This window comes from Alosa alosa, chromosome 18 (genome assembly GCF_017589495.1).
Source record: "Alosa alosa isolate M-15738 ecotype Scorff River chromosome 18, AALO_Geno_1.1, whole genome shotgun sequence".
Taxonomy (NCBI): Eukaryota; Metazoa; Chordata; class Actinopteri; order Clupeiformes; family Clupeidae; genus Alosa; species Alosa alosa.
The window spans coordinates 26139776-26165800 of NC_063206.1; the positions used below are offsets into that span (position 1 = coordinate 26139776).

General features: G+C 40.5%; 1 protein-coding gene across 20 annotated transcripts in view; it reads right to left on the bottom strand.

Annotated features, from left to right (window-relative positions):
- Positions 1–26025, bottom strand: part of khdrbs2 (KH domain containing, RNA binding, signal transduction associated 2) — an 88548-nt gene that overhangs the window by 38343 nt on the left and 24180 nt on the right. For all 20 annotated transcript variants that reach the window (XM_048269876.1, XM_048269883.1, XM_048269882.1 and 17 more), the window contains exons 3-4: positions 12816–12932; positions 2834–2980 (exon numbers count right to left, since the gene is read on the bottom strand). In XM_048269876.1, coding sequence (XP_048125833.1) covers positions 2834–2980; positions 12816–12932 — 264 coding nt within the window. The remainder of the gene's footprint in view (positions 1–2833; positions 2981–12815; positions 12933–26025) is intronic.

Here is a 26025-nt window from a genome sequence, read left to right on the forward strand (position 1 = left end):
AAGTAAGGAATTTCACATGCTCTATTTTTGTGTAGTGTCTTTAAATAAATAAAAAATACACAAGTTAGTGTTATGCAAAGTGCATTCACTCTCTAAGAATGAGAAGAATATAACAATGAGGAACATTTCAGGCTTTGAGTCTTTGGTGTCAACACACACTGGCCTAACACTCTCCTTGTAGTAACAGAAGAAAAATGAATACAGCTCATGACTAAGAACCACTCAACCCTGACTGGGAATTTACACAAGAGCCGTTTTTAAAGAGTTTTTCAGTTGCCTGCCTGATGTTCGTCTATTGCGATAGAATTCCATTAGAATCAGTGTATCAATTTGCATCTGAAGCGCTTTAATGTGTGTATTACGGATGTTAAAAGCAGAGAAAAGTATATTTTTTCACTTTATTTTACACATATGTGAAGTGTGCACATAGACAAATAGATGAATAAACTCAATGTTGTGTCACGTTAAAGACGGAGGCACGTTAAATCTGATTAATTGCGTTTCATTCTTGCTTATATCTTGCTTGCGGTGTCAATTCCCAGTGAAAAAAACTTATGTCCACCTTTATAAGAAAACACTGCACTTAATTAGATTGAAGGGCTTAAAGCCAGATCCAGTGTCATAATGGGTTAAGGTTGATCCACATCAAGAATTGTAACTATAAAAACTACTGCAACTATAACCAACAACTATAACAAAACACTGAAAGTCTCCCTCGTGTTGTTTATTTATGTGATTTCTAAAACATGATTTAGTTCTGATTGGCTGTCAGGTTTAAAATCACTCTGAAAGTGTCCCCCAAATGATACCGTTCTTCATGACGTTTTTGTTATAATATGTGGTGTGGTTGACGTTGATTGATTAACTAGTGATATTTACACTTATGTGCCGTCACATTCAAAACTGACTTACACTCTGACTATGAACAGAGTTTGAACAACAAGGACAAATCATTTTCCTAAACTAAATGCTTAAATGAGCAAGGCAACTAAAGTCTCAGGACACCACAAACATATAGACATATCTCCCTGTACTCCTCTCCTGTGTATAGAGTACATAATTAAGACTAGCACTTCAGCACAGAATAGTTTAATTAATCCAGTGTGCTGTATACAATGTGACAGCATCCCAGAAACACACAGCCACATGTTGCCTTAATTGCTCTCTAAAACCTTTGTGTATTATCCTCTTCAAACTTCTCGCAATGTTGTTATAATTTAAATGGTGTCGGATAAGACTATTCTTCCTAGCTCTGCAGATGTTGGCTAACAATAGGCTGGGTGATTCAGGGGCAGAACCCAAGTTTTCTAGTGTATTAAACAAGGCAACTCTATGCCACACAAACAACATGCTATGATGCAACATTATTCTGTCTTTTTCCTGACTCTGTGTCTCAGTGATAGAGGCTAACTGATTTTATAACAAGTAAACAAACAATGTCCCTATCAAACATGGTTTGGCTAGAGTCCAAACTTTATGCTGAAAGTTAGCCACAGGCTTGGAGATATCAACCACCAACTTAGAACAGTGTTTACCAAGGAGCTGGTTTGAACCAGCCACCAAAGCCTGTGTGTATAACAACAACAACACTACAACAATAACAACAATAATAATAATAATAATAATAATATTTTAGCCACAGCTATCCACTGTTACAGTGATGTTTTGATGATGAGAGTCTTGACTGTGGCTAGATAATACAGTTGGATAGACAGGGGAAGACGCAGAATGAGTGTTTTGCATGAGGACAGCAGCCATACTGCACCACATAAAAGCAGAAACCATTTTCTGAGCTTTCGTATACTTTGCATTGCATCATGCTTTGATGTTGACCAACAGGATATGTCATGTTTTTAGCGACGCCCTTAATCCGCAGCAGAAACACCCTGCCATGCTTCACGCCCATTTGTATGATTTGTGGATCATCAGCCCAAACAAAACAGGCACATTACACAGTGCCCTAAGAGGACAGCCTGGGACCCCACTGCCATATCTGCTGATGGTGCACTCCACCAGTGGAATCCCTCAAGCTGAAGGCCTGTGATGTTCACCCTCAGGGTAGAACTGTGTGTGTGTGTGTGTGTGTGTGTGGGGTGAAACTCTTGCTGCAAGGAAAGTAACATGGTAACTTCTCTGAATGGTTTCACCGGAGGGGCAGGCAGACTTGTTGAAAAGAGCTATTAATATTTACAGCAGTAGACGGCTTAGCAGGGATACAGTATGCACATTAATTACTGCTAAACGCTCTAGGCTTAGAGGCACTTTGGCCTGCGAGTGCTCAATTTATTTATTTATTTATGTTGGCCCTTATTAGGTTTGGAATACATTATGCCTCCTTGTTAGCAAGGAGGGTAGAGCAATTGCAGAGCAAAGCACATTTTTCAAGTTTATACATATTCCAGACCCCTGGTCACCTACGGTTACAGAGAAACATTACAAATCAGTATATAATGAGGCGTTTTAAAATAAGAGCTTATGATGAAAGAATCCAAAACACCACACATTAAAATACTGTTCTATGTTCTTTAATGATGTATTTTTCATCAATAACTACAAATGACAGGTTTTATGTCGTATGAAGATAGATAGTCTTGCATAAGACACTGGAGACAATGGTGAAAGCATAATACTCACTCTTCAAGAGGTCATCAGTCCTTTAAAGAAAGATTTCATCCTACTCTTAACCTTCCAAACTATCTTCTACTTTTCATTTTGCATGTACAAATTGGTCCTGGATAGAGTGGTTAATCAGTGGAGGGGTGTAAAATCCATCAACATGTGCGACCGCCAATTACCCTCTAGGAATGGCTGTAAATGAATTGGACGAACTTACCGGGACCAGAAATTTCTTAATCTCCTCCAAGGCATGGCTCATCCGGGAATAGGCTTCTCCGGGAGGAGCGAAGACTTCAATTAAAACATGGAGATCATTACTCAAATGGGCGTACTTGGCCTCGCCGCTTTTCCTCAGCTCTTCCTCCTGTGAACAAGAAACAGATTACGCATGAGCAAAACCAGTCACGCAGTCACTCAGCATCGTAAATATAAATGCAATGTGCTACAATAACAGCTTGGTAGTCATTGGTTTTGCATTTACAACACAGTAGTCAAGTAGAATTAAAAAATGACAACCTTATTTAAAAATACCAAGTGGCATCTTCATTGTAATCCATTATCAGTGCAATAAAAGGAAAATGCTTTCACGTCTATTTCTTCTACCAATGCCTGCAGAGATAAATGATGAACCGAACAACAGTTTTTCCTGAATATTTGGTTGAGTAAAATAATCATTTATTGTATGATATTGAGCCAAACAGCATGGGCGACCCAAATATTATAAAAGACACTGTCCTGTGTGCTTAACAACTTTACAATGTATCACCAGGAAACCTGTCTTAGTCAACAGTCGCAGAGAAACAAAAAGAAACAGCTTGACAGGAGTTAAACAAAAAGGACATGTTCTGAGGAGAATGACTTAATAGAGTTTGGGGCCAGGAGTCTTCTCCTCGCCTCCTCTCTACCCAGAGTTGCCACAAGAGAGTCCAGAAACAATGACTAATGGCAGAGAAATTGTGTTCGCTGCGTGGGCTACCATTTCCCAAATATCACCTCTGGCAATTTAATCACACGCCGGCACAGAGATCCAAGACTGGGGTCGAACAGGCGTGATTCCTAAGGCGTTGTGACTTGAGCGCCTAATAAACTTGACATGTGGGCTAAATGTCTTCTTTTGTATTAGGTTTCAGCATGTAGCTAACACAGAGGGCAATCACAGCATAATCAGCCATGTCAGTCACAAGGTCCCTTCAAAAAGGGACTTAGGCACTGCCACTATCAGTGTATGTAAGAAATTAATGATATTGTGTATACATTCATTTTCTCACTCTCCTTTTCTCTCTTTCTGTGTTAATCATACTAATATTAGTCTGTTAATAGCCTTAATCAAACAAATATTTCACATTCTTCTGTCAAAGAAAGTCTACTGCCAAAGACAATGCAGTCCAGGACAACATGCCCCTCATCGCTTGACAAATCACAGCGACTTCAGGAGTATCGACATGTGTGGGGACACCCACCACCACTGGGCTTCCCGTGTTGGGTAGAGTGAGACCTTGGTGCTCACCTCCTCTACTTCCTGTGAGGACATGTGGAGTCGCTGGCCTGCAGGGTCGAGTGAGACCGTGGTGCTCACCGCCTCTATTTCCTGGGAGGACATGTGGATTCGCTGGCCTACTTAGCCTTAGTTCTTTTTTTTATTGATTAGAGTTTTACTGTCAACATGATCCACTGTGATGAGAGGATCAAGACTCTCCACAAATGTCATGTCTCTATCCATCTCTCGCTCGCTCTCTCGCTCTCTCTCTCCTCCTGAGTAAACAGACACTAGAAGCAGACTTCTGAGGACACATCTGTCACTATGACAGATACCCAGGACAGACTATAACATCAGCCACCACTGCCATTAAGAACATCCCAGACCTTATCTCTATGTAGACAGTTTATTTAAATGTACTGTCATTTTTCAATACAATCACACTTACATAATAATACTCCTCAAAACTCAAATTTTTCTCATAAATGTTCCATAATGGTAAATCATCAAGAAATCAGCGCATTAAACTTTCATGGACAATGATGGTAGGTCTGTTAATCAATTGGGATCTGCATTTTGAATCATGTCAGCATATTATTTGGATATTTTGGAATTTGACATAGACAGGTTTATTATGGATAATTATGGATTATTATAGATGGATGGGCTTGTATTTTGTGTGTTCACTTCAGACTCTAAGCCATTACTTAAGGACGTATTTATGTCCTTAAATCCAACTATTTCTGTGTGCTTCGTCTTTCTCAAATGACATATTACTACCTGAGAGGTCATTTGAAATACAGAATGGTAAAATATCAAACCAGAAATGGATGGTATATGTGTACATATCTTCCAAAAGAAGCTAAGGTAAGGTAAGGTCACTTTATTTGTACCCAAGGGTAGATTTGGTTGCAGGTAAAAAAGAGTAGGTTGCTTACACACACATACAGTAGACAACATTAACGATAGCTGCATTGTTATCTGAGGTCGTATATCACCCCTTTAACGTCTCTTCACTCAGATGCAAAGTGGTGTGTATGTTTTTCTGACTCGAACATCTGTGCTCATTTCTGAAAGGCCTGATGAATAATGAGGAAGATGGAAAGCACTAGAGACTGGGATATATTGTAAATGTGTAATGGCTTCAGGTGTTACTGGGATACTGACAAACAAAGTGCATACTTCAACATCTGCATCAAGTTCAATGAACAACAAAACCAGTTCAGTAAAAGAACCACTCCACATTTTTGGTAGATCTACATTCAATTAAATTATACATTTACTGCAAAACACAGGCACCAGCAATCAACAAAATGTACCCACAGTTAGAGTATATTCAAAACCTGGCTATCTGTTCCAGGTAGGACACAGATACAGAAGTAAGGATGTCACTTTGAAAAGTGATATAATCCATACAATAGCAATTGCATGCACAAACTGAGTTTATGGGAACTACAACATTGCTAAACGTAATGCATTACAATGGACAAATCCAATCAAGTATGTTATTAGGGCCAATAACTCTGTTACGGCCCATCAGTTCTTCATCTCTCGTCTCACACACCGGTGCACAGACAACTACAGCTTAATGTCTCTCAAAGGGACCTGTTCCTGACTCTCTAAACCTATACTACACTGACCAAAGGCTCACTTTAGTTAATAGACTGACTGTAGAGGATAGGTCAGAGTTGTTTTTAGGGCCTTGAATGCTGGAAAATATACTCAGCTTTGAGAGACATGTCTTTGACATGAAGTAGATGCACTTGGACTTCAAGTCAGAGCACTCTATACAACGGCCACTTCCTGTGATGCAGACTTCATAACAAACATTATGAAACCTTTCAAGTGACGTCTACCCTGTAATCAAATGTGAATGTATGTGAATATAGATATTAAACTGCATTTTCACACATATAGCACATTGAGAGTGTGAGTCGTCTAGCATGTCTAGCACCTTGGGTCAATTGTATTGCACTTAAGTGTGCTATATAAATAAATGTGACTTGACTTGACTACTTTTGTCCACCAAGAGTGAGGTTTGCTAGCAGAAACTGAAGACAGTGGGGAACCTATGTGTTTGGCTCTTTATTTTATCTGACTATCCAGACATCTTGTCAATATGTTTTGAGTGCAGATGGTCAAATTTACCCACAAAATTTGAGGGCGAGATATTCATCTGTAGTCTCTCCACTGAGAAGTCTATATGTCTGGTTAAGATGTGTTCGGGCCAAACAACTCGTTTGGGCGGGCTTTATGTGATGATGAACAGATGAGCAACAGTGAAGTAGTCATCCGCGTCGCCTGATCGCTCTTGACTTGATGGCTGCCACTGGAGAAGGGAGATGTTTAGATTCCGCTACCTCGTCTATCATACAAGATATTGACAGCTCAATCATTTTAAAAGATGAACTGAAAACAGCAATTAAGGCATTTCACATCCTCAAATTTTGTTGGGCGGGGTAAATTTAGGCTGGCTTCCATGCTAGGCTAAAACATGCCCCATAATCAAATCCAAATGATGTGATACCAGACTCAAATTCTCTAATGCTATCCTCCCGCTAACATTATCTGCTATCTATTATTGCACTCCTTTCTGGTACTGGCCTAAAGTATGAAACACTTCATTTGTAACATCTCATTATCTCCCCCCTTGCATTTAACAGCAATACCACACACTGTAAAAAAAAAGCATCATCAAGACATGTGTTACGTAGTGGACAGTCAGGGAAACTACACACTGATATGAGAAGGCCGTGGAAGCGTCAGCTGATTAGTGGGCGTAGACGCACCAAGGTTTGAAAATGGGAAACAGGTGACTGATTGAGGTGGCGCGTTTTCCCATGATGTGAGTTTCTGTGTCGGCAACGCAGCGTGCCATGACCTCTCAGACCTTTTTAGGATTCTTGTTTGGACATTCTCCTTTTTGTGGACTACCGTCGTCGTAAGATAAAACTTTGACCTGAAGGACTTGGAGCTTGGGCTGGCCACTCGCTGGGAGTAAGGATTGGGTTATCCCTGTGCGTTCTTCGGCGGATGATAAGCTACGCTCCTGGCCTTCTCATTAGTCGCACCCACAGTTCATCCATACTGACCTAGTTTTCAAATTTCACGTTCACACATACACGGCAGGGCAAGGTTAACGTTACAACCTAGGTCCTAGCTAGCGTGTAGTTATTTTAGAATCCCTAGACAACGTAGCAGGTAAGTGAGCTAGTTTTGTAACCCTTTTGTTTGTATTGGTTTGTCAGAGATAGCGTCTTGGCAGTTTTCGTGTCTTTGTTGGGGTGGACTTGGCTTGTTTGTAACACATGACATTAATTGTATGCATGAAAGCATCAAGACATGACATTAATTGTAGACCTTGTGTTCTGCAATGTAACATGGTTCACCAGTACTATCTTAGGCTATGGAACTGAATGTTTATCATAACAATTTTATGGACATCCACAATTATTATTGCATTAGTCACTGTGTTAGTAAAGTGCAAAAGGGCATTATAAATATGTAATAATCGGATATAAATGCACTTATAATGCATAATAGACACATATTTCACATACAGCCAGGGGTTAGCAATTGAGATTTGAGAAGTGGCCTAGTGTTAACCAGGCTGTCCTCTATGATCATTGTGAAGTTAGAATGAAATTAGACAATCACCTGACATTCACCACATAGCTAGCTCTTTAGCCGACATTGTTAAACGATAAATAAGCTACTCATAATTGAGTTATCTGGTTTTGAATTCGGCGGTGAAAATGTTTTAGGTTTGTGAACAGAGAATGAATAATTTAAATTATATTATTGCATCCATTTGAACAGTTACAGTTATGAAAATAGGTGAAATGTTTTTGTTGAATGTAAGGAACTAAAGGTCTGTTCAAGTCCTATGACCAACCAAAGGATGTATACCTTATTAATGAACAAATAAACATTACATCACAATTAATTAAAAATAAATAAATACTTGTACTTTTAAATACTTAAGCATTTACTTCTGTACTTCAACTTAAGTAAAAGTCTGACTTAGCAACTTTCACTTGTATTGGAGTAATATTTGACACATCTATACATATTTGATGTATCTATACATTCACCTAAGTAAAGGAATTGTGTACTTTCATCCACCTCTGCATATACTGTAGCCCTCCCACCTCTTCACATCTGGGAAAGTGTAAGTGTGACAGGTAACAGGTGCAGGCATCACTGAAACTAGCACTGTATTTCACGGATACCATATGGTTGTGTCCACAAAACAAAATATTTATCTGAACTATGACTTCAGATTAAACAAAATATGTGTATCTGAATAATGTATGTGCTCCAGAAAAACATATGTTTTTGTGTACAATCAAGTCTAACAATATTATCACGTCTGACATATAAACAAACCTTGCAACATATTCCTGCAGTGATAAAAACCTACACAAAAAGAAACCTGAAAGGTTGAAGCTGTGTTATCCAAAACTAGGGCAGACTTTTAACTGTGTAACACTTTTATCTGCACCTTACATGAAAGCTTTGAATTCTGCTTGATGCCAGTCTGATAGCATAACTCTCTTTGTTGACTATTGTCTATACACATCCACAGACTGACTTTCCAAATGACTTCTAACAGAGTCGAAGCAGTTCAGTTCAAGTGCAGAGGAGACTATGAAAATGTCTCAAGAACAGTTGTTGACACATGAGCTTCAAAAGAATGATTGTGAGGAATGCCCAGAAACAAGTCATTCTCCCGCCGAGCCCGTTTTCACTTGCACAAAACCACAGATGCTCTTACAAAAGGGACAGCAGAAAGAATATATACAAATGGAACACCAGTGTTTCTCAAACCTTCCATTTCAGCCAAGGTCTACGGCTCACAACTGATGATGAACTGCCATGAAGTTGCTATTTGTACCAATATGTCATACTGATCATCATACTGCAACTATTTCACTATTTCTCTAAGAGTAACACTTGCCATATTGAATATGGTGCACTTTCATCAGAAGTTAGCTGGATCCTCTATACAGAAAATCTACAGTGTTCACAGATCCTCTCTATGGAAAACCTATGTTAATTTACAGCAAACTGCAGAGAACTTTGGAGTGCATTACTTCAATTCTACCAGATCTCCCTATCCTCTCTGTTTATTTCGGAATATTACACAAGGAACAGACTAAGGAACTGTCCTGTCATGGTATATTATGACTCAGGTGTGCCTTGACTGACTAAAAATGGGCTCTAAACCCACAGCTGTCACTGGTGGAAGAAATTAACCTCAACACTGCAGGCTAACAGTCCTACAGTAGCTGCTGGCAAAAATGTACAGATAGTATAGATGATGTATGCAGTGCTTAGAGAGAAACATGGGGACCATAATCACTCATGACACATATTTTTTCAGGACAGACAGCCTCTCTGACACAGGTGTGCTGTGCCTTGGTTTCTCGTGATTCTTTCCTTGGGACAACTTTTTTTTTTAAAGGTCACTTAGGTGTTACATACCGTATCTGAACCAGGCCCTCAATGAAACATGACACTCGCTCACCAATCCCAACTGCACCTGTCAACATCCAATGTTCACCACTACAGACACACGCCGCTCAGGCTGAGAAATGTAATAGGAGCCAAACTCTGTGAGATTCGGCTGTTTCTCGTCTCCCGAAACCCCAGAGCTTATTGCGCATGCAAATATATGCACATTTACAATTCACAATGAACTGGCACAGTCAAGCGAGTCGCAGTAAACAAGCAAATGTTAAGGTTTTTCAGTCCAATTCAATAGTGTCAGATTATACTCCACTTCCATAATCAACGCCTATATAATCAATGCAGCAGCACAATGGGCCTTCAACACGCAATCCAAGTGAAGATGCTTGAGAGAGAGAGCTAACAAGTGACAAGTCAACTCTGTCACCAACAGCCTGTGGCAAGCATTTTGTTGGCTGAGAAAGGATGCAAATTATTCATGCAAATACCTATTAAAGAGCCCTTGGTTTCGGTATATTCTGCCAAGTTCCATTAGTATGTGAGATTTTTGGCAGGTATAGCAACTCCAAAAATGACAAGTCTAAATGAAAATAATTTTATATGTTCAACTCATTTTAGCATAATGGCATTCCAGTGAAGGAAAATGCAATGCCCTTGCTTATGAAAATGCATCTTATTTTTTGGGAAAAAAAGCAAACCACACACAACACAATCAAAAGTTTACTACTAGGTTTCAAGTAGGAACCCAGTTCTCAGATAGAGAGAGGCCCCAAATGGAAATCAGTGGAAAGTGACTGTTGAGGCCATTTGGCATAACAAACAAAATGCCTGGCAGCCTGGCAGAGTTCTTTACTGAAGTAAGTAAGTATCCTTACTATCCTATTTTATATATTTGAAATATATACATATATATTATTTTTCACCAAATCATTTTATTGTATATTATCTAGTGCAAAAACACAGATACACCTTGTTAATTCTCAGTTGACGGAATATGAATACATACTACTACATAATACAAGCCATCCCTATACCTGTTCACCAAGTACAATTCATTCAAGGACACTAGTATATTCTAGTATTTTGTCAGACAAGCAATATGTCTGACACAGCAAAAACTAAGAAAGATATCTAAAAGTGAAGACACACAAACACAAACAAACATATTCTGTCACTTTCATGAAGCTCCCCCTGTGGAAGGCAAGCTGTGCATAGAAATGGTCTTCACCTAGTTCCTTACCCTTCCCACTGCCACCCCACTGGGATTGTGTTCAATAGGAAATCCCATGCTGTCTGAGATATTCTCTTGCTGTCTCACAAAATTACTCTTTCAAAGACAGAGATCTTGGAGTTGATGGTTCTCAAGTGTAGCCTGGTTGTTATAAACTATTTCCCTGCAATGGGAGGTGAATAGACTGCATTTGCTCTGTGGATGAGGGCCTCTTGTGCTAATCATACACCAATAGAGGTTAAGTTGGCTTTTACATTCTTAAAAACAAATCTACTCGGAAGAAAACATGGCTAAAATAAGGGCGTATTTTCACAATGCTATCAGTGGACAAAAGCATAAGACTCCTCACTGATTTCCACTGCTGACTGACCATCATCTGTCTACTAAAAGTCGCCTTTGCACACGGTCCATGCCCATGGTTTGAGCATGGTGCACATGCATGATGAAAATTTGTTCATCAGCACAGCACTCATGGACTAATACTAGCTTGCCTTCATGGACTTGCCGTAGCAGTGCCAGGCTTCAAGGTACCAGCTATGAATTGTTGTTTTGGGTGGCCTAGCAAGATAACAACATAGAACACTGTTGCCAGCTTCCAACAGCTGACTTAGGGTCTGTCCAAAATGGAAGGTAGCTGCCAGCTGCCTCACTGTCTTCAACTGTCTAACGAGTCACTTGCCGTAGCAGGCATCAAGGTAGCAGCTATGAACTTTGTTTCAGAGGACCTAGCAAGATAGCAACACAGAACACCGCTGCCAGGATACTGACATCTGACTTAACCAGTGAAAATTGAAGCAGAGATGTTATAAAGAATCTATGGTTGAAGATAGCATGAAGGATACATGTATGCTGCCTTCAAAATTCTGCAAAATGAAGGTATAGAGGGCAGAATTTTAAACAGATATTTGATTCAGATATTCCTTGATGCCTTGCTGCCATGCAATGCTGTCTCAGAATGCAAAACATTTTTTTTTCCGTTTCAGACAACCCATGTCTACATTTTGCCAAGCCATGTTCACAGAAGTAGCCTATACTCCCCCCAGATAAGCCAACTGGAGTCTATACAACAGCATGAGCTACCAATAGTTGTGTTAGATCACAGCTGTTTTTAATGACCACAGTTTCCTTGGGGCCTTGTTCTTTTGTCTTAGCCCATTGTTGATTTAGTTTTTAGACACTTCCTGCATTTGCTACTTAGGGACCACCAGTCAAGAGGATGAATAGGTTGACTGAGTAATAAGCCTTGCCTGTGTCTGTGTGTGTGTGTGTGTGTGTGTGTTTCTCTGGAAAATGTTTGCCCGATTCTCATTCTCAACTGTGGTCCATTCAGGGGAACATTTTGCATAATACTCATGGTGTGATAACATATACATTCATACTGCTTCACTCTGAAATGTCATCCAAGATAATCAACACTGAACATATCCAGAACATATCTCAAGGCAGCCTTGGGCCCACACACTTTTTCCTATGACACCCCTTGCCTTGCACCACATCCTTCCAAGTGATCCAAAAATTCCACAGTGTGAAGAAGATGAAGAAGACACGCACCAAAACGATGCGGATGAAGGTAATGAAGGAATTCTTGTAGTGAATGTCAGGTCGTGACCTGATCAGTCTCTCTCTAATGTGAATTGATCCAAGATGTGCCTGCCTTGCTGGCCTTATTAGAATGTCAACATGTATTTCAACTGATGTGATCTCAACATAAATATGGATCCAGTGTTATGTGTTGAAGCATTCAAATCTTTTGAAGCAACAATACACAACTTGACTGTACATGTTTTTATGTTAATTAACGTGTTAGACTAAACATGTAAAAATAGTTTTGCTTCCCCTTCTCACTGTCTGACTGCTACGTTACTGCGGTAACTAATAGTGGGATTAAGAGTGAACGCAACATTAAGAAAGACACTGTGATAATCCTCTTGACAATTGTTTAGAGGGAATTTCACATTTTTAACTTGTGCAATCAAACCACTGAGGAGATATTGAGAGATGAAAGGGACGCCATCTTACCTTGCCTTTGTCCCGCATCGAGCCCTTGCCCAGAATAGACATCTTTGCTCCTGTTTCTTCTTGTAATCGTTTCATGGAATTGCCTCTGGGCCCCAGTAGCTTCCCAACAAAATTAAACTGAAGGAGAAAAGAGAAAAAGTAATGTGGTTGGTTTGCCAGCCTGCTCACCCCCTGACCATTCATTATTATTTACTTTCAAATAACAACAACAAAAAACAGCTTCATGTCTTGGTAAACAAAAAAACGGGTTTGCGAATGAGATACAGGGTCAATGACCAGCAAATATCAACCCTATCATTTTCTCCACAGCAGTGCGATATTAAGCTCAGTTCTTACGCCTCCCTTCCATGACCCTTTCTGTTCCTTCTTCCCTCAGTTTCTCTGCCTTGAAACAGTTTTCACTGTCTGCCTGAAATGGCACAACCTGGAATCGCTCATCTATATATACTGTTGTAATTCCGAGCGGGTGCTGAAATCAGTCGGGAATGTCATCCCCTCCCTTCTCTCTTATGATACAGCGGCGTTTCCGAAGCCAGACAAGTTCTTGGGAACCATCCAGAGGTCAGCGTCTGGATGAAGTGTAGAATAATGACTCTGCCTCCCGTGGGAGCCCAAGTAATACTGTCCAGATGATGAGCAATCAAGTGCTTGCCCAAGGGCTTCCATTGACATTTGCAGGCTCGTTGTGGATGCGTGGCTGTTAAGATTAGAGGTGGCTTGACATCTTATTTATCAGGTCTTGTGTGTTGTGAGCCTCACTATTGCTTTGTGCCTCATCTGTCTTAGTGAGTGCACTGTTAAGAGAGTCAATGCTCATCTTAGTTGCTCGTCATCTTTAACCCCCTGAAAGAAAACCTTCAGTGATTGCTTTCAAAGTTTTCTCAACACCCACAATAGACAAATGTCACTGCAGGGATATGAGATAAACAAAGCAAAGCTATAACCAGCTAGTGCTTGGCTTCCTGATTTGTTCCACCTTGTGATGACTTGACTTCTCCATGTTTACAATTTCTTTCAATCTCTTTAAGCAGAACTGGACAGTAAGCACAGTCCTGCAAATGGTAACGTGTTCAAATGTGGTGCTCAGCCTCCAAAAATCAATAAGTTGTGATAGCATGCCCCTGATACATGGCTCCAATGATGCCATGTGTTACGCCTGCCTCAGGATGCATCAAAAGATGTTCCTCATTGAAAAGTAAACTAAATTAAAAGCAGCACAGCAAACCACATTTAAAAGGCCAGATGTCGCACTGAACCAGCCACGATCAACCTGATCATCTCTCTCTTTCTCTCTCTCTCGCTCTCTCTCTCTTCTCCCTTTCTCTTTCCCCTTTTCCTACGGAGGTGCTGCCTCAGGTTTCTGAGCCCAGCGGTGTTTGCCTTCCTCCTGCCGGCTCCATTTGACAGGAATATCCTGCAGCTGGCGGCGAGCCCTTGAGCAGATGGCCTCGGCGGCAGAGCGAATGCTCACCGGGCGGCGGCAGGAGAGGCCCGTTTTCATTAAGCTAATGAATGTCTGGAGCCTCTCGGCACCTCTGCGGTGGCCAATTCAGCCTTTATTAGGGGCCACAGTTCAGTGTTAAATGAGCGTTGAAATGATGCAAGCCAACCCCTACAGTGGTGGACACACCTCAGACTTGAATCTAGCATGGATGTGTTTGCGTCAAATGCACTGGGAAAGACCCGTTCAGCACAAAGTCACAGCCTTAAGGTGGATTGTTCAGGTGAACAACCTGAACATGTAATATGTAAAAAAAAAAAGATTAGCACCCTATAATACATAACTCAGTTACATCATCTTGCTGCTTGGATTAAGTTACATTGTGTCCTAACTGCATGCACTGCAAGCATTAGCGACAAAATCAGTTTGATTCATCTGTTTGCAAATGGAATGTCCTACCTGGAATCAACACAACACAGCGCTGTGCAGTGTGATGCGGCGCAACGTTTTGATCATATCTTTTGTCGGACACTCTATTTCTATTTTTTTTTCTGTCGCTCGTTCACGTTGCTTTGCTATTTTGATTTCAAATTATGACACAACAGAACGGCATATTCAACAAATTCAGTGTGAACAATCAATTCTATGCGACAGTGAGAGGCTCGCATGATGTTAGGACAAGCTGTCAGGTTATGTGAACGTATCAAGTTCATGTGTAATAAGACTGATTTATGTTGAGTGTGCCAATATTTCTTTTCAGTGTATATACTTAGTGGTGAGCTGTTACATGACATCTTGTCATGATGCTGACATCTTGTCATGTAATGTGTTTTATCTTTGTTCTAATTAGTATATTCGGCAAAATACCAACATTAAAGAGAATGTGGAGCACAGAACTCACAATCAGTGTAAGATGAATGGATCGGTAGGGGGACTAGTGATTTAATCCAGTGAGGTCTCCACTTGGGCTGTGGATTACCTGGAGAACCAGCAACTGGTCGAACAAATGACTTTTTCACGCACAACTGACCATTTGAGCGACTTAACTCCCCTGTGAGCTGGCCGGCAATCCCAATCACATTGATTTGTCCTTCAATGCATTTCACCGTCGACATTTCGACGTCTGTGGGGCCACTCTGGCCACTAAACACTCCATTTGAGCCCCGCTCAGGCACTGTGGCAGACACACTCATGTAGGAATCCATTAGAAACCATTTGCTCATTGACGGGATTAATTTGATTCAGGTCATTTCTGGGTCTCTAATATCCACGTACTTCTGACAGATGGGCTTCGTCGACAGACCCCAATGCATGTAAATCTTGTAATCTCCACACAATCTGACAATCTAATAATGCCCAACATCTGTACTAAGCAGGCTTGGAATTTCACCATTCTGGGGGCAAGGCCACTTGGCCTTCAGTTGGGCATATTTGGTGGGGGGCACAAAGGCCACATGTCAGGGCACCAAGGCCAATGTTAACTATAGCATATAAAAATGATCAAAGTTGTATTTAGCCTATTCACTGCAGTAGACCTGCATCACTGTATGAAACATTACAAAAACATGAAAAATGACATTTTACATAGAACTGTAAATCTTCTGATCATCTAATAATTACAGATATCTAGGCTACATATAACAGTTATTTTATATTTGGCCTGCTATGAAATCATGTATTGAACAATTTAAGCACAGCTCAGCTTTAAGAAACTCAAATAGCCTAGATGCATGCTTAGCATTTTGTGATCATTAAGGCTACTTTCACAAACTGTTAGTCAGCTGTCCTCTGATTTACCAATATCTAGGCGATATTTGTAACATTTATTTTGTATTTGGCCCATTATGAAATCATGTGGAACAATTTAAACACATTGTAAAACTTAAAGCCCAAATTTGGAGACATCCATGCATGTCGAAATTTACTGCAAATTCGAAACTGGATTACTCTGGAACAGCTAACTGTACAGGGGACTGTTTTACACCTTTGTGTTCGGTAAGGTCTGCTGTTTATTCTTATATATGGTTTGTCATGTGTTAAAAGAAGGGTTCGTGAAGTATTCCACCGATATGAATGGGTAGGGAGATCATGGACGCAAAACCTTCAGTAGAATGTATGATTAAATTGAATTATATTGTTTACTTTTATCGCGAACCGTTCAACACAGCAATTATCGGCTAACATCGTTTAAAAGCTGAGAAAAAGCTCTTTTATGTGATACTTGTGATGTCTGTGTGATGATGAGTAGGCTACTTCGCGAGTAGTTAAACTGAGAAGAATGGGTGAATTTTGACGCACTTTCTTTCTTGCACTGTCACTTTCTCCACTGCGTAAAAGACTAAATTAATTTGCGCTGTGAATGCTAAGATTATTTTGACAGGCCACAGGCCAAATAAAAATCGCTATTAGTAGGACGCAAAGCAGAATATTGAAAGAAGGGGCACCAAGGCCACCGTGGCCTGTAAACCTCTGATTTTCAAAGGGGCATCACGGCCAAAGCAAGGGGCTACGACGGCCATGGCCGTCGTGGCCGCCGTGAAATTCCTACCCTGGTACTAAGACTATTAAAGACAAGCACTGGATTGCAAAGCATCTATTCATGCATGTACATGTAATATATTTATTGTTTACTATTATGCATGCCATTATGTGATGACTGTATGAAAACATTTCCTGACATAACATAAAATAGATAGTGTAACTTTAGAATAAATGGAACATAATGTTTTCATGTAACTATAGAATAAATAAAACATAATATGTGTTATGCCTGGAATTGGAAATAACTTGTTTTGCCTCATTATAGTCACTAAATTGCAGAGTTGTACTTTTGGAGCGAATATCCAGGACAAAAGAAACCGCATGGCTGAGTCCTATTCCCTTCTGACCCACAAATAGCTCACCTGATATTTTGTCTTCCCCAGAAAGCCACATCAAAGAATCTCCTCTAAATGATCTACCAGTCACAGACAAATGATGTTCCTGTCACAAGAGCTCAGCATTCAGCACATTTTTTTATTGAACGGCACTCCTTTCAAATTGCCTATACCTGCAATCTACATTTTAATGCGGCACTTCAGGTACAAAGAGGTGCACGACAGAGGTTGCTGCTCAGGCTGCGTCCCTCACCTGCTGTCTCTCTCTCCCAGGGGCATAGATACAAATGATACCCCTCCATTTGTGCTCCTGCACGCTGTAGCACTGTTCAACACAATCGAGAGCATTACACCCGAATGTGACCTCTTTTGAGTGTAATACATGAATGCTCTCAATTTGAAGCGCTTCCTTAGCGCATTACAATTCATCTTGCCGCTCGGTAAATACGGAGACGTATGGGGCTGGGGCCGAGGTGAGGCAGGCTTGATGAAAGAGGAGCCTGTGTGCAGCTTCAATACTTTATCATGAGAATCAGGAGAGTGTTCACTGCATGTGCAGTTTAGGCGCAGTTTAAAGCAGTTTGTCGTGGTTTCAAATGTGACAAAGAAAAACATCCACAGAGGACCATGCTCCCATCAGCTGAATAAGAACACGTTCTGTGACGGACTGACACTAATCTCATTCAACTTGGTTGTTAATTGCTGGAATTAAGTTAAACCAACTTCTTTGTATTTCGATTAAGGGTGTGAATAAATCGCATTGCTGAAATCAACTGGAGTTTCAAATGACAGGCAAGTATTGCAGCTTAATTTAGTGTTCAGTTCCGTTTCTGAGAGGATGGCATTTGGAAAAGGGCATGAATGTTACCCCAACCATCACAAACACCAGTCACTAATAAATGTGAAATGATCTGATGGGTTTAAGTGTTCGACGTGCCAAAGCCGCAGTTAACCTTTCCAGCAACTCACCCAGAATAACATTATTAGTCTCACTAAATATCTCACCTGCAGAGTTCTTCTAGGGGATTTTGCCTTAAGTCAAAAATGGTGGACATAAAACCCTCACCAAAACCCAGTGCTTTTCTGCATTAGTTCTGAACTGAGGTCTGAGATGACATCTACAGATGGAGTGCCAGGCTAGGCTACCGCTGCCAGTTCACTGAGCTGTGCTGGCTACCTACACCCAGCTCCAGCCTGATATGGGGATTATGTGTGGTGGCAATGGTCTTTCTCCATCTAATGGCCAAGGGAGGCAGCCTTGCTGAAGAGTGTCAGAGGACAGAAGCATTTGTGTTCAGAGAGACTTGGGTTGGCTCAGGTACAGAGGATGAGCAAGAGATGCTTAGAACAGCCCCTAACTAGCCCTTCTTCATGGGACAGCTCCAGGTGATGCATTCTGGGGGGCCCATACACATCAACAATATGTTCCTCAACACTTCACTTCGTTCAGACACAGCTCATTTACATAATGTCCGGAGGAAATACTCGGAGGGGAGCAGTAGAACAGCCGTCTATGTTCGGACCTCCATATGACAGTTTATGTTGTTCAGATATACGGCCCAACTGTTTAACATCCGCAGAACCTCTGGTCTTACACATATGTCTGAAAACCATAAGAGTGAAGAGGCTACTATAACATTTGCATTTGTTTAGGAATCCTTTCCAATAGTTGTCTAGAAAATTGCTTCAAGACATATGTCAAAATGTATGAGGGGCTTCACTTGCATCGGAGATATCCATAGTGCATTATCTAAATCTCAAGCAGAAAAGACACACTGAGACGGATAAAGATAGCAATTTATGAATTGCACATCCTCATGAATGTGGATCTCAAAATCAAATTGCCTTCACAACCTGTGAATGGCCACTGTCACGAGCCTAATGTGTCTTCAACAAACAACCCGGCAATTTATTTTCTCAGCGGTCAAACAGTCTTGTGTGTGTGGGGCGTACCCCCAGTAGTGTGGAAACCCACGGACATGTAAACGCATGCATGTGTCCCTGTCTGACGGAGCGCAAGCAGCAGCTAGCGCTGGCGGAGCAGAATGAAGGGTGCCAAGTGGGAGCGTGAGCTTATGATGAATCCCCTGCATTAATAAAGCCACATTAAGCCAGGGCTCGGGAGAGGGTGGGACTGCACAGATGTTGGGTAAACAAACAGGACATTAAGACTACCTGGGGCTGCAAAGCAAGCAGGTTAGCGGAGTTATTACGCAAATATAATCACCCCCCCCACACACACACACCCTAACCCAGCCCCTGCTGAAGCCTGACATACTGTATTTAATGGCTTGCTCCACCTAGCACTGTATTCATTCAGGGCTGAGTCTATGGAGGCAAAAAAGGGCCACTGTAATCTGATCAGTCAAAGCAATCCTTTTCATATTAACACAACGTAGTACATTTCAATTTTCAATTGTATGGAAGCCTGGCTGGGACATAACCTTGCCACCCAAAGCCACTGCACCGTAGCTCTACACAGCTGAGTGTTTTCCAATGATTGGGCTGGAAAATTTGGAGTTTATTTGTCATGGACAGACGATCAGCTTTCCTACTTCTGAATGGGTACTATGGGGTTCATATCCCTGTGACCATTCTCAAACCGCTTCAGCTGAACAGTTAGCTTCACTAAGCTTTATTTAGTTAATCTTGCACACAGCACGAGAAAAGCTCATTATCTCCACTTTGTTTGGACAGACATAAATAACCTTGTTGAAAATATAAGACGTTAACACACAAATAGGGAGTCAGGTATCTGGAAAGATAGTGTTGTACAACTGCTTAACACTTACAACTCTCCCTTTTTTCCATCGGTATGCAATAGGATTCTGTTTGGAATCTTATCAGTGAGCAACACCTTTAACAAGGTTAGTGCTCTTTGGGGACTGAGGATTTACTTGTCAAGGAAACAATAGGATTATTTTGTCCATTGGGATTGCCTAACCCTTCATGTAAAGTTCATGGCGGTAGGAAGCTGATAAATAAGACTTTGTCAAGAGCATAAGAGTTCACTCCGCCTCGTGGTTTCAGAGATATGTCGACAAGGGGAACGTATTTTCTGAGACTTTGTAAATTGTGAAGAGTATACAGTAGTACTGTATGACAGATTTATATATTTTTTTATTTGTCTAAATTAACATGTAATTAATTTCTTTCGTAAGTAAAATTAACTGATGATTTTCACATTAATAGCTGTAATATGAATTATTAAAATTAAAATAAAATCTCTACTGAAACATCTAAAGTGACATTTCCATTACACCTAAATGAGCCTGTTTTGCTTTTTCAATTTTGAGTCTAATTTATCTGAATGTTTTCCCTGCCCAATCACATATTTCCAAGGGAGCAAATCATTAATGTTTTGTCGATGCTTTATGACATTATGATAAATTAAACCATGTTCCCGTACCACAGGGTATATCTAATCCCTCGAAGAGAGAGAGTGAGATCGAGAGAGTGAGCGAGAGAAAGAGTGAGTGAGAGAGAGAGAGAGAGAGAGATTAACACATTCATTATCCCACCCAGCTCAAGCCTGCATGAGGTCCCTGTGTAATGGCGTGTACCAGGGGCTGTTGGCTCAGAGCATCTTTATGCAGATGGCTGCGTCTCTCTCAGCATTAAGACGACCTCACATCTGGGTAGGCTGTCACGCAGCCCAACCCAGCACCGTGCACCTGCCAGGGGGGGAGGCATAAAACAGAGGTAGGAGGCTGGTGATGAAAACACACATCCACAGGCTGGTCTGTAGGGGTGGGGGGCTTTAAAAGATGAACGATTGCTTTTGGAATGGAAGAAAATGAGCGCATCGTTAATTTCATGGCTTGAGCTAGTGATCCTTAAGAACTTATCACAAACTGGACAATTCATTTGTGGACCTCGGGTATAAATGTAGCAAATCAAAATAATTGTATCTGAACTCCTACACTGTAGGCTAAGGATGTCTTATCTCTAGCCAGAGGAATCCGTCTTGAAAAGCTCAGTCCACTTCCCATTCCAATGCTCAAACGGATCCCTAATTTCCTTTTGGAAGATTACAGTCGTGCCAGACTATTTTACATTGTGTAGGCATGATTAATTATTCATGATTATTGCACATGATGGTCCTTTGTTCAGAGGTTTACAGGTTGTGTTGTGCTTGGGTGGATTGAGCAAGTTATTGTACTGCCTGGAATAACTCCAGGTGTTGCCCTTTCATGGTTACATGACATGATTATTTAAAGACACCTGCACATCAGTTTAATGCTCAGTCTTATGTGTGGGTTAGCACAGCTTGAGAAAAGCATATTTTCCTCTCCTCCTCTATTGGGAGGGGCAATGGGAGGCAGACTAGTTTGCATATGGAATGCTCTCTCTCCATGCTAGAATCTGTAACTAGTTCAAATCTCACCCAGAAGCATTCATTTCGTGCACAGGTGTCTGACAAGGGAATTTGATGCCAATCAATCATACTACCCCCTGTGTAAATAAAGCCAATGTGTGACTGACACAACAAGTGAATGAGCGAGGCAAGAAAGCTGTGATCTCTCTGCTATTCCCTGACGAGAAGGGTGGAAGTAGTGATTGATTAACAGAGCCATACTACTGGGACCACTGGCTATATTTTCTCTGAATCGCTGTATATAGCATGCCCCCGATTTCAAAAAATGCAGGAATCCAATGCAGGAAGAAAAAGGGAAAAAAACAGACTGAGGTTTCTACATTCAATTTGATATGGTCCTCGTCTCGCCCTTTTTTTCCACTGCTGATGCTGATGATCAAAGGAGCTTTATCTCTGAGGAAGAGGGACCACCAGGACTCATGAAATAATTTTGCTAAAACACTGAGATGTGTAAAACCTCTGTGTGATTGATAGAGCCAACCCCCCCCCGAAATCTCCCAAGTTACACAGGGGGTTGCCATGACAACCACATCTTTGATGTTACCCCGATAGCCATGGTGGCTCTTCCATCCATTTCTTGGAGCGCTTTCATCTCATGTAAAAAACTCCAGCTGGACTTCAGTTTGTGTTATCTGGTGGCCAGTTTGAGCAGGACCGTTCTGTTTGTTTGTGTGGGTATTGGAGAGATGCTGAACAGCTTGTGTATTTGAACAGGAATACATTGATTACCATCCATGGTCAGACAACCATATGAACAGGCTATATGGAACAAAATAGAAGTAAAAATCATATTTAATAACTGAACATGTGGGAAAATATAGCGGCCCTCAATTATGAGACGAGTATCACATAAAAGGCGCCCCCACGCGAAACCTTGGCATTTATCAATGTGGATCTAGCAATTATGAGACACAAGTTTTCAAGCATGGAGTTATGGTGCAACATCGTATCACATAAAACAGGACCAAAGATTTTTCCTGTACATCTATTGCTTACTTTTCATAAGGTAGCCTCTTGTGTTGTCGATATAGGATATCTACACTATCATTTGGACATACTGTATTTGCGTGGTTTAACAGATAAGTATACAGTAAACTGTGAAAATTAAAGTAAAATGAAACCATTTCATCTAGTGGACAGCTTGAATCATCTGTTTTTATTCCTTGAGCACAAAAGGATATACAGTCCAACCTGTCTCCAGTGTTGCTTGCATAATACTAAAGCATTTATATTTTTTACGTAGTCTCGCTATTACCAGACTAAGCTCGATCTTTTCAGATTGAACATTGGTCTGGGGAGTCTGCTATGTATTGTCATGCCACTCTTATGTCGACACTGTCAAGTAAAGTGTAACCGTATTTCCATGATCAGTGGGCATAGTTCAAATGACTCTGCACGACGTTTGCAGAGCGACGCAAAAACTCCAGGCAGGAAACTTGCTGGAAACTGCACCAATTTCCACCCCTTTCATTCAAAAATTTTAAAGCAAAGACGATTTTTTTTTTTTTTTTTGAACTTGTTTTTTATTATTTCCATTTATCAAGTGCAGTCATACAGTATGTACAATATGTTACAGTAAGATGCCACAGGTAAGCCTACAGGAAGGTTAACAGTCCATAGATGACTTTCATCCTAATCATAATGTGAGGTAGGATCTTTATCTTAGCAGCATCACATTCTTACATATTACATTTAGTTTCACATTGCAGATGTCAATTGTCTATAAAGAATAAACAAATTAATAAAAAAATTATTTAAAAAAAAGGTGTGCATAAACCAAGATAGGGAGAAATAATTAAATTATAGTATTCTGCACATCATTCATATCAAGTGAAAGTGTAAGGCAATGGGTGACCATTTATTTAGGAATACATCTGCTTTCAGTTGTAACAATGCTGTTGTATACTCCATATTGTTAACGTCCTGGATTCTATCCCTCCATTGTGTAACTGTTGGAGGGTGTGGCTTCAGCCAAGAGGCTGTGATTACTTTATTCACTAGACTCTCAGCAAATATGCTTGGCTATGCTCTTCAAGATCAGCAGGCAGTACCCCCAGCACAAAATGTGATGGTTCAAGAGGTAAATCTATCCAGAGACATGTTCTTATTTCTTCTTGTACATTTTGCCAGTAGGCTGATACCTTTGGGCAGTCCCAAAATATATGCGTGTGGTCTCCCACCAAGCCACAACCTCTCCAGCAACAATCTGAGGTGTTGCTCCATTTTGATGTTATAGATGGAGTTCTAAAGTATCTCATTTTAATTTTCCATCCAAATTCCTTCCAGTTCGGACTGCTGGTTGCCCTATGTCCTTGACTACATGACGTCTCCCACTGCTCATCTGGGATTATTGTGTTCATTTCTAGTTCCCATTTTTGTTTAATATCCAAGTTATTTTCTTTAAGTTCTTCCTGCATTATCTTGTAAATATGTGATATGAACTTCGTCTTTACTATTCCTTTAGTTATTGATATAAAGAAGTGTTCTATTTTTGTTGGCAAGGAGCAGAGCTTTTCCCATTCCTGATGCTTTTGAAATAGTGCCTAATTTGCAAATACCTAAAAAAGTCCTGGCCAGGTAAATCATATTCTTCTTTAAGCTGTTAGAATGATTTTAGGACTGGACCGTCAAACAGCTGATCCAAAACCACTAAACCCCTTTCCTTCCATTTCAGGAATCCTTTGTCCAGCCTAGCTGGGGAGAACTCACAGTTGTTTGCCATCATGATAGCTCTAGAAATGGTCATGGGAAGTTGTAGTTTTTTCCTCACAATTGACCATATTTTCAAGGTATTTTTACTCCATACATTAACTATCTTCTTTTCCCCCCATATATCTTGGTTTAAGAATGGAATTGAATTTAATGGCAAATTTGGACATTCACTCTGCTCCATTCTAACCCAAACAGTGTCAGTGTCTTGGGATATCCAAGCAACCATTGATCTGAGTTGAGCTGCCCAATAATATTTTTTCAGATTAGTCAAGTCTAGGCCTCCATTGTCTTTTGGACAGAGTAGTCTTTTAAATTTAATTCTGGGTCGCTTGCCTTGCCAAATAAACTGAGACAGCCATTTATCTAATATAGTAAAGGTGGATGCAGGAACATAGATAGGTAATGATTGAAAGAGAAAAAGCAACCTAGGTAAAATGTTCATTCTTATAGTTTCTATTCTGCATATCAGGGATAGTGGTAAGATTTCCCATCTTGTAAGGTCCGCTTTTATGTGGCCCATCAATTTCCCATAGTTGGCTTTAAATAATTTTGATAGGTCCGCTGTTATAATAATTCCCAAATATCTAAACTCTTGCGACCAGCGGAAATCAAGCCTTCCTGACAGTTGAATTGGCCAATGTCCAACTAACATCATTGGCTCTGATTTTGATTGGTTAATTTGATAACCAGAGAGTTCTCCATATTTCTTTAAGGTGTCTATCAGTGCAGGAACAGAATGGACTAGATCACTTATATAAGTGAGGATATTGTCCGCATAAAGAGATATCTTGTGCTCCTTATTACCCATGTCATTAATGCCTTTTATTCCCTCGTTTTGTCTTATATACGCTGCCAGAGGTTCAATATTTATGGCAAAGAGCAGGGGGCTAAGGCAGTCCCCTTGCCTCACCCCTCTCTGTAGGTCAAAGAATTCAGAACAGCATCCATTTACTCTGACACGTGATTTTGGATTTCTGTAGATAACCCTGACCCAATTTACAAATTTTGGGTGGAAACCCATGACAAGTAGCGTTCTGTACAAAAAGTCCCACTTTACAGTGTCAAATGCTTTTTGTGCGTCAAAGCTTATTAACATTGATGTTTGCTTGTTTCTTTTAGCGCAAGTAATGATGTTCAGAGTTCTCCTTATATTGTTAGCACCTTGCCTGTTAGGAATGAACCCTGTTTGATCTGGATTAATCAAAGTAGTAATATGTCTCTGAAATCTATGTGCTAAAATACTTGTCAGTAATTTTTGATCATTGCATATCAATCTAATGGGTCTGTATCCCTCACAGAGTGTTGGGTCTTTCCCTTCTTTATGAATCACGGATATAATGGCCTGTGACCATGTCTCCGGAGGATTGTTCTGGAATAGGGAGTATCTAAATACCTTAGTTAGTACAGGTGCTAAGTCATTTATGAAGCATTTATAGAATTCTCCAGGAGGTCCAAAAGACGATTTTTAATACTACAAAATAACATAAATTAACCTTACATTTGTCAGTAACCATGAACAAAATTTAGTTTGGTTCTTAATGGGAGCATTTACTGCCTTAAAAACCTGAGCTGCAGGGCGAAAAAGAAATCGCCAGCAGATCAGGCTGGGTTCACCCAGTCTATTTTTCACGGACAAAAGGCATTACAATGTTACATGGTTTTGAAATGCATTTGTAGCACATGATCCATTCTGTAGGCAAACTAATGTAATGTTACACTTAAAGCCCCATATTTGAATGGCACTTAACATTAATTGCACTTTCCTGGCTGTCAAAACTGGTTCAACTGGCCTTGTGATGTCAG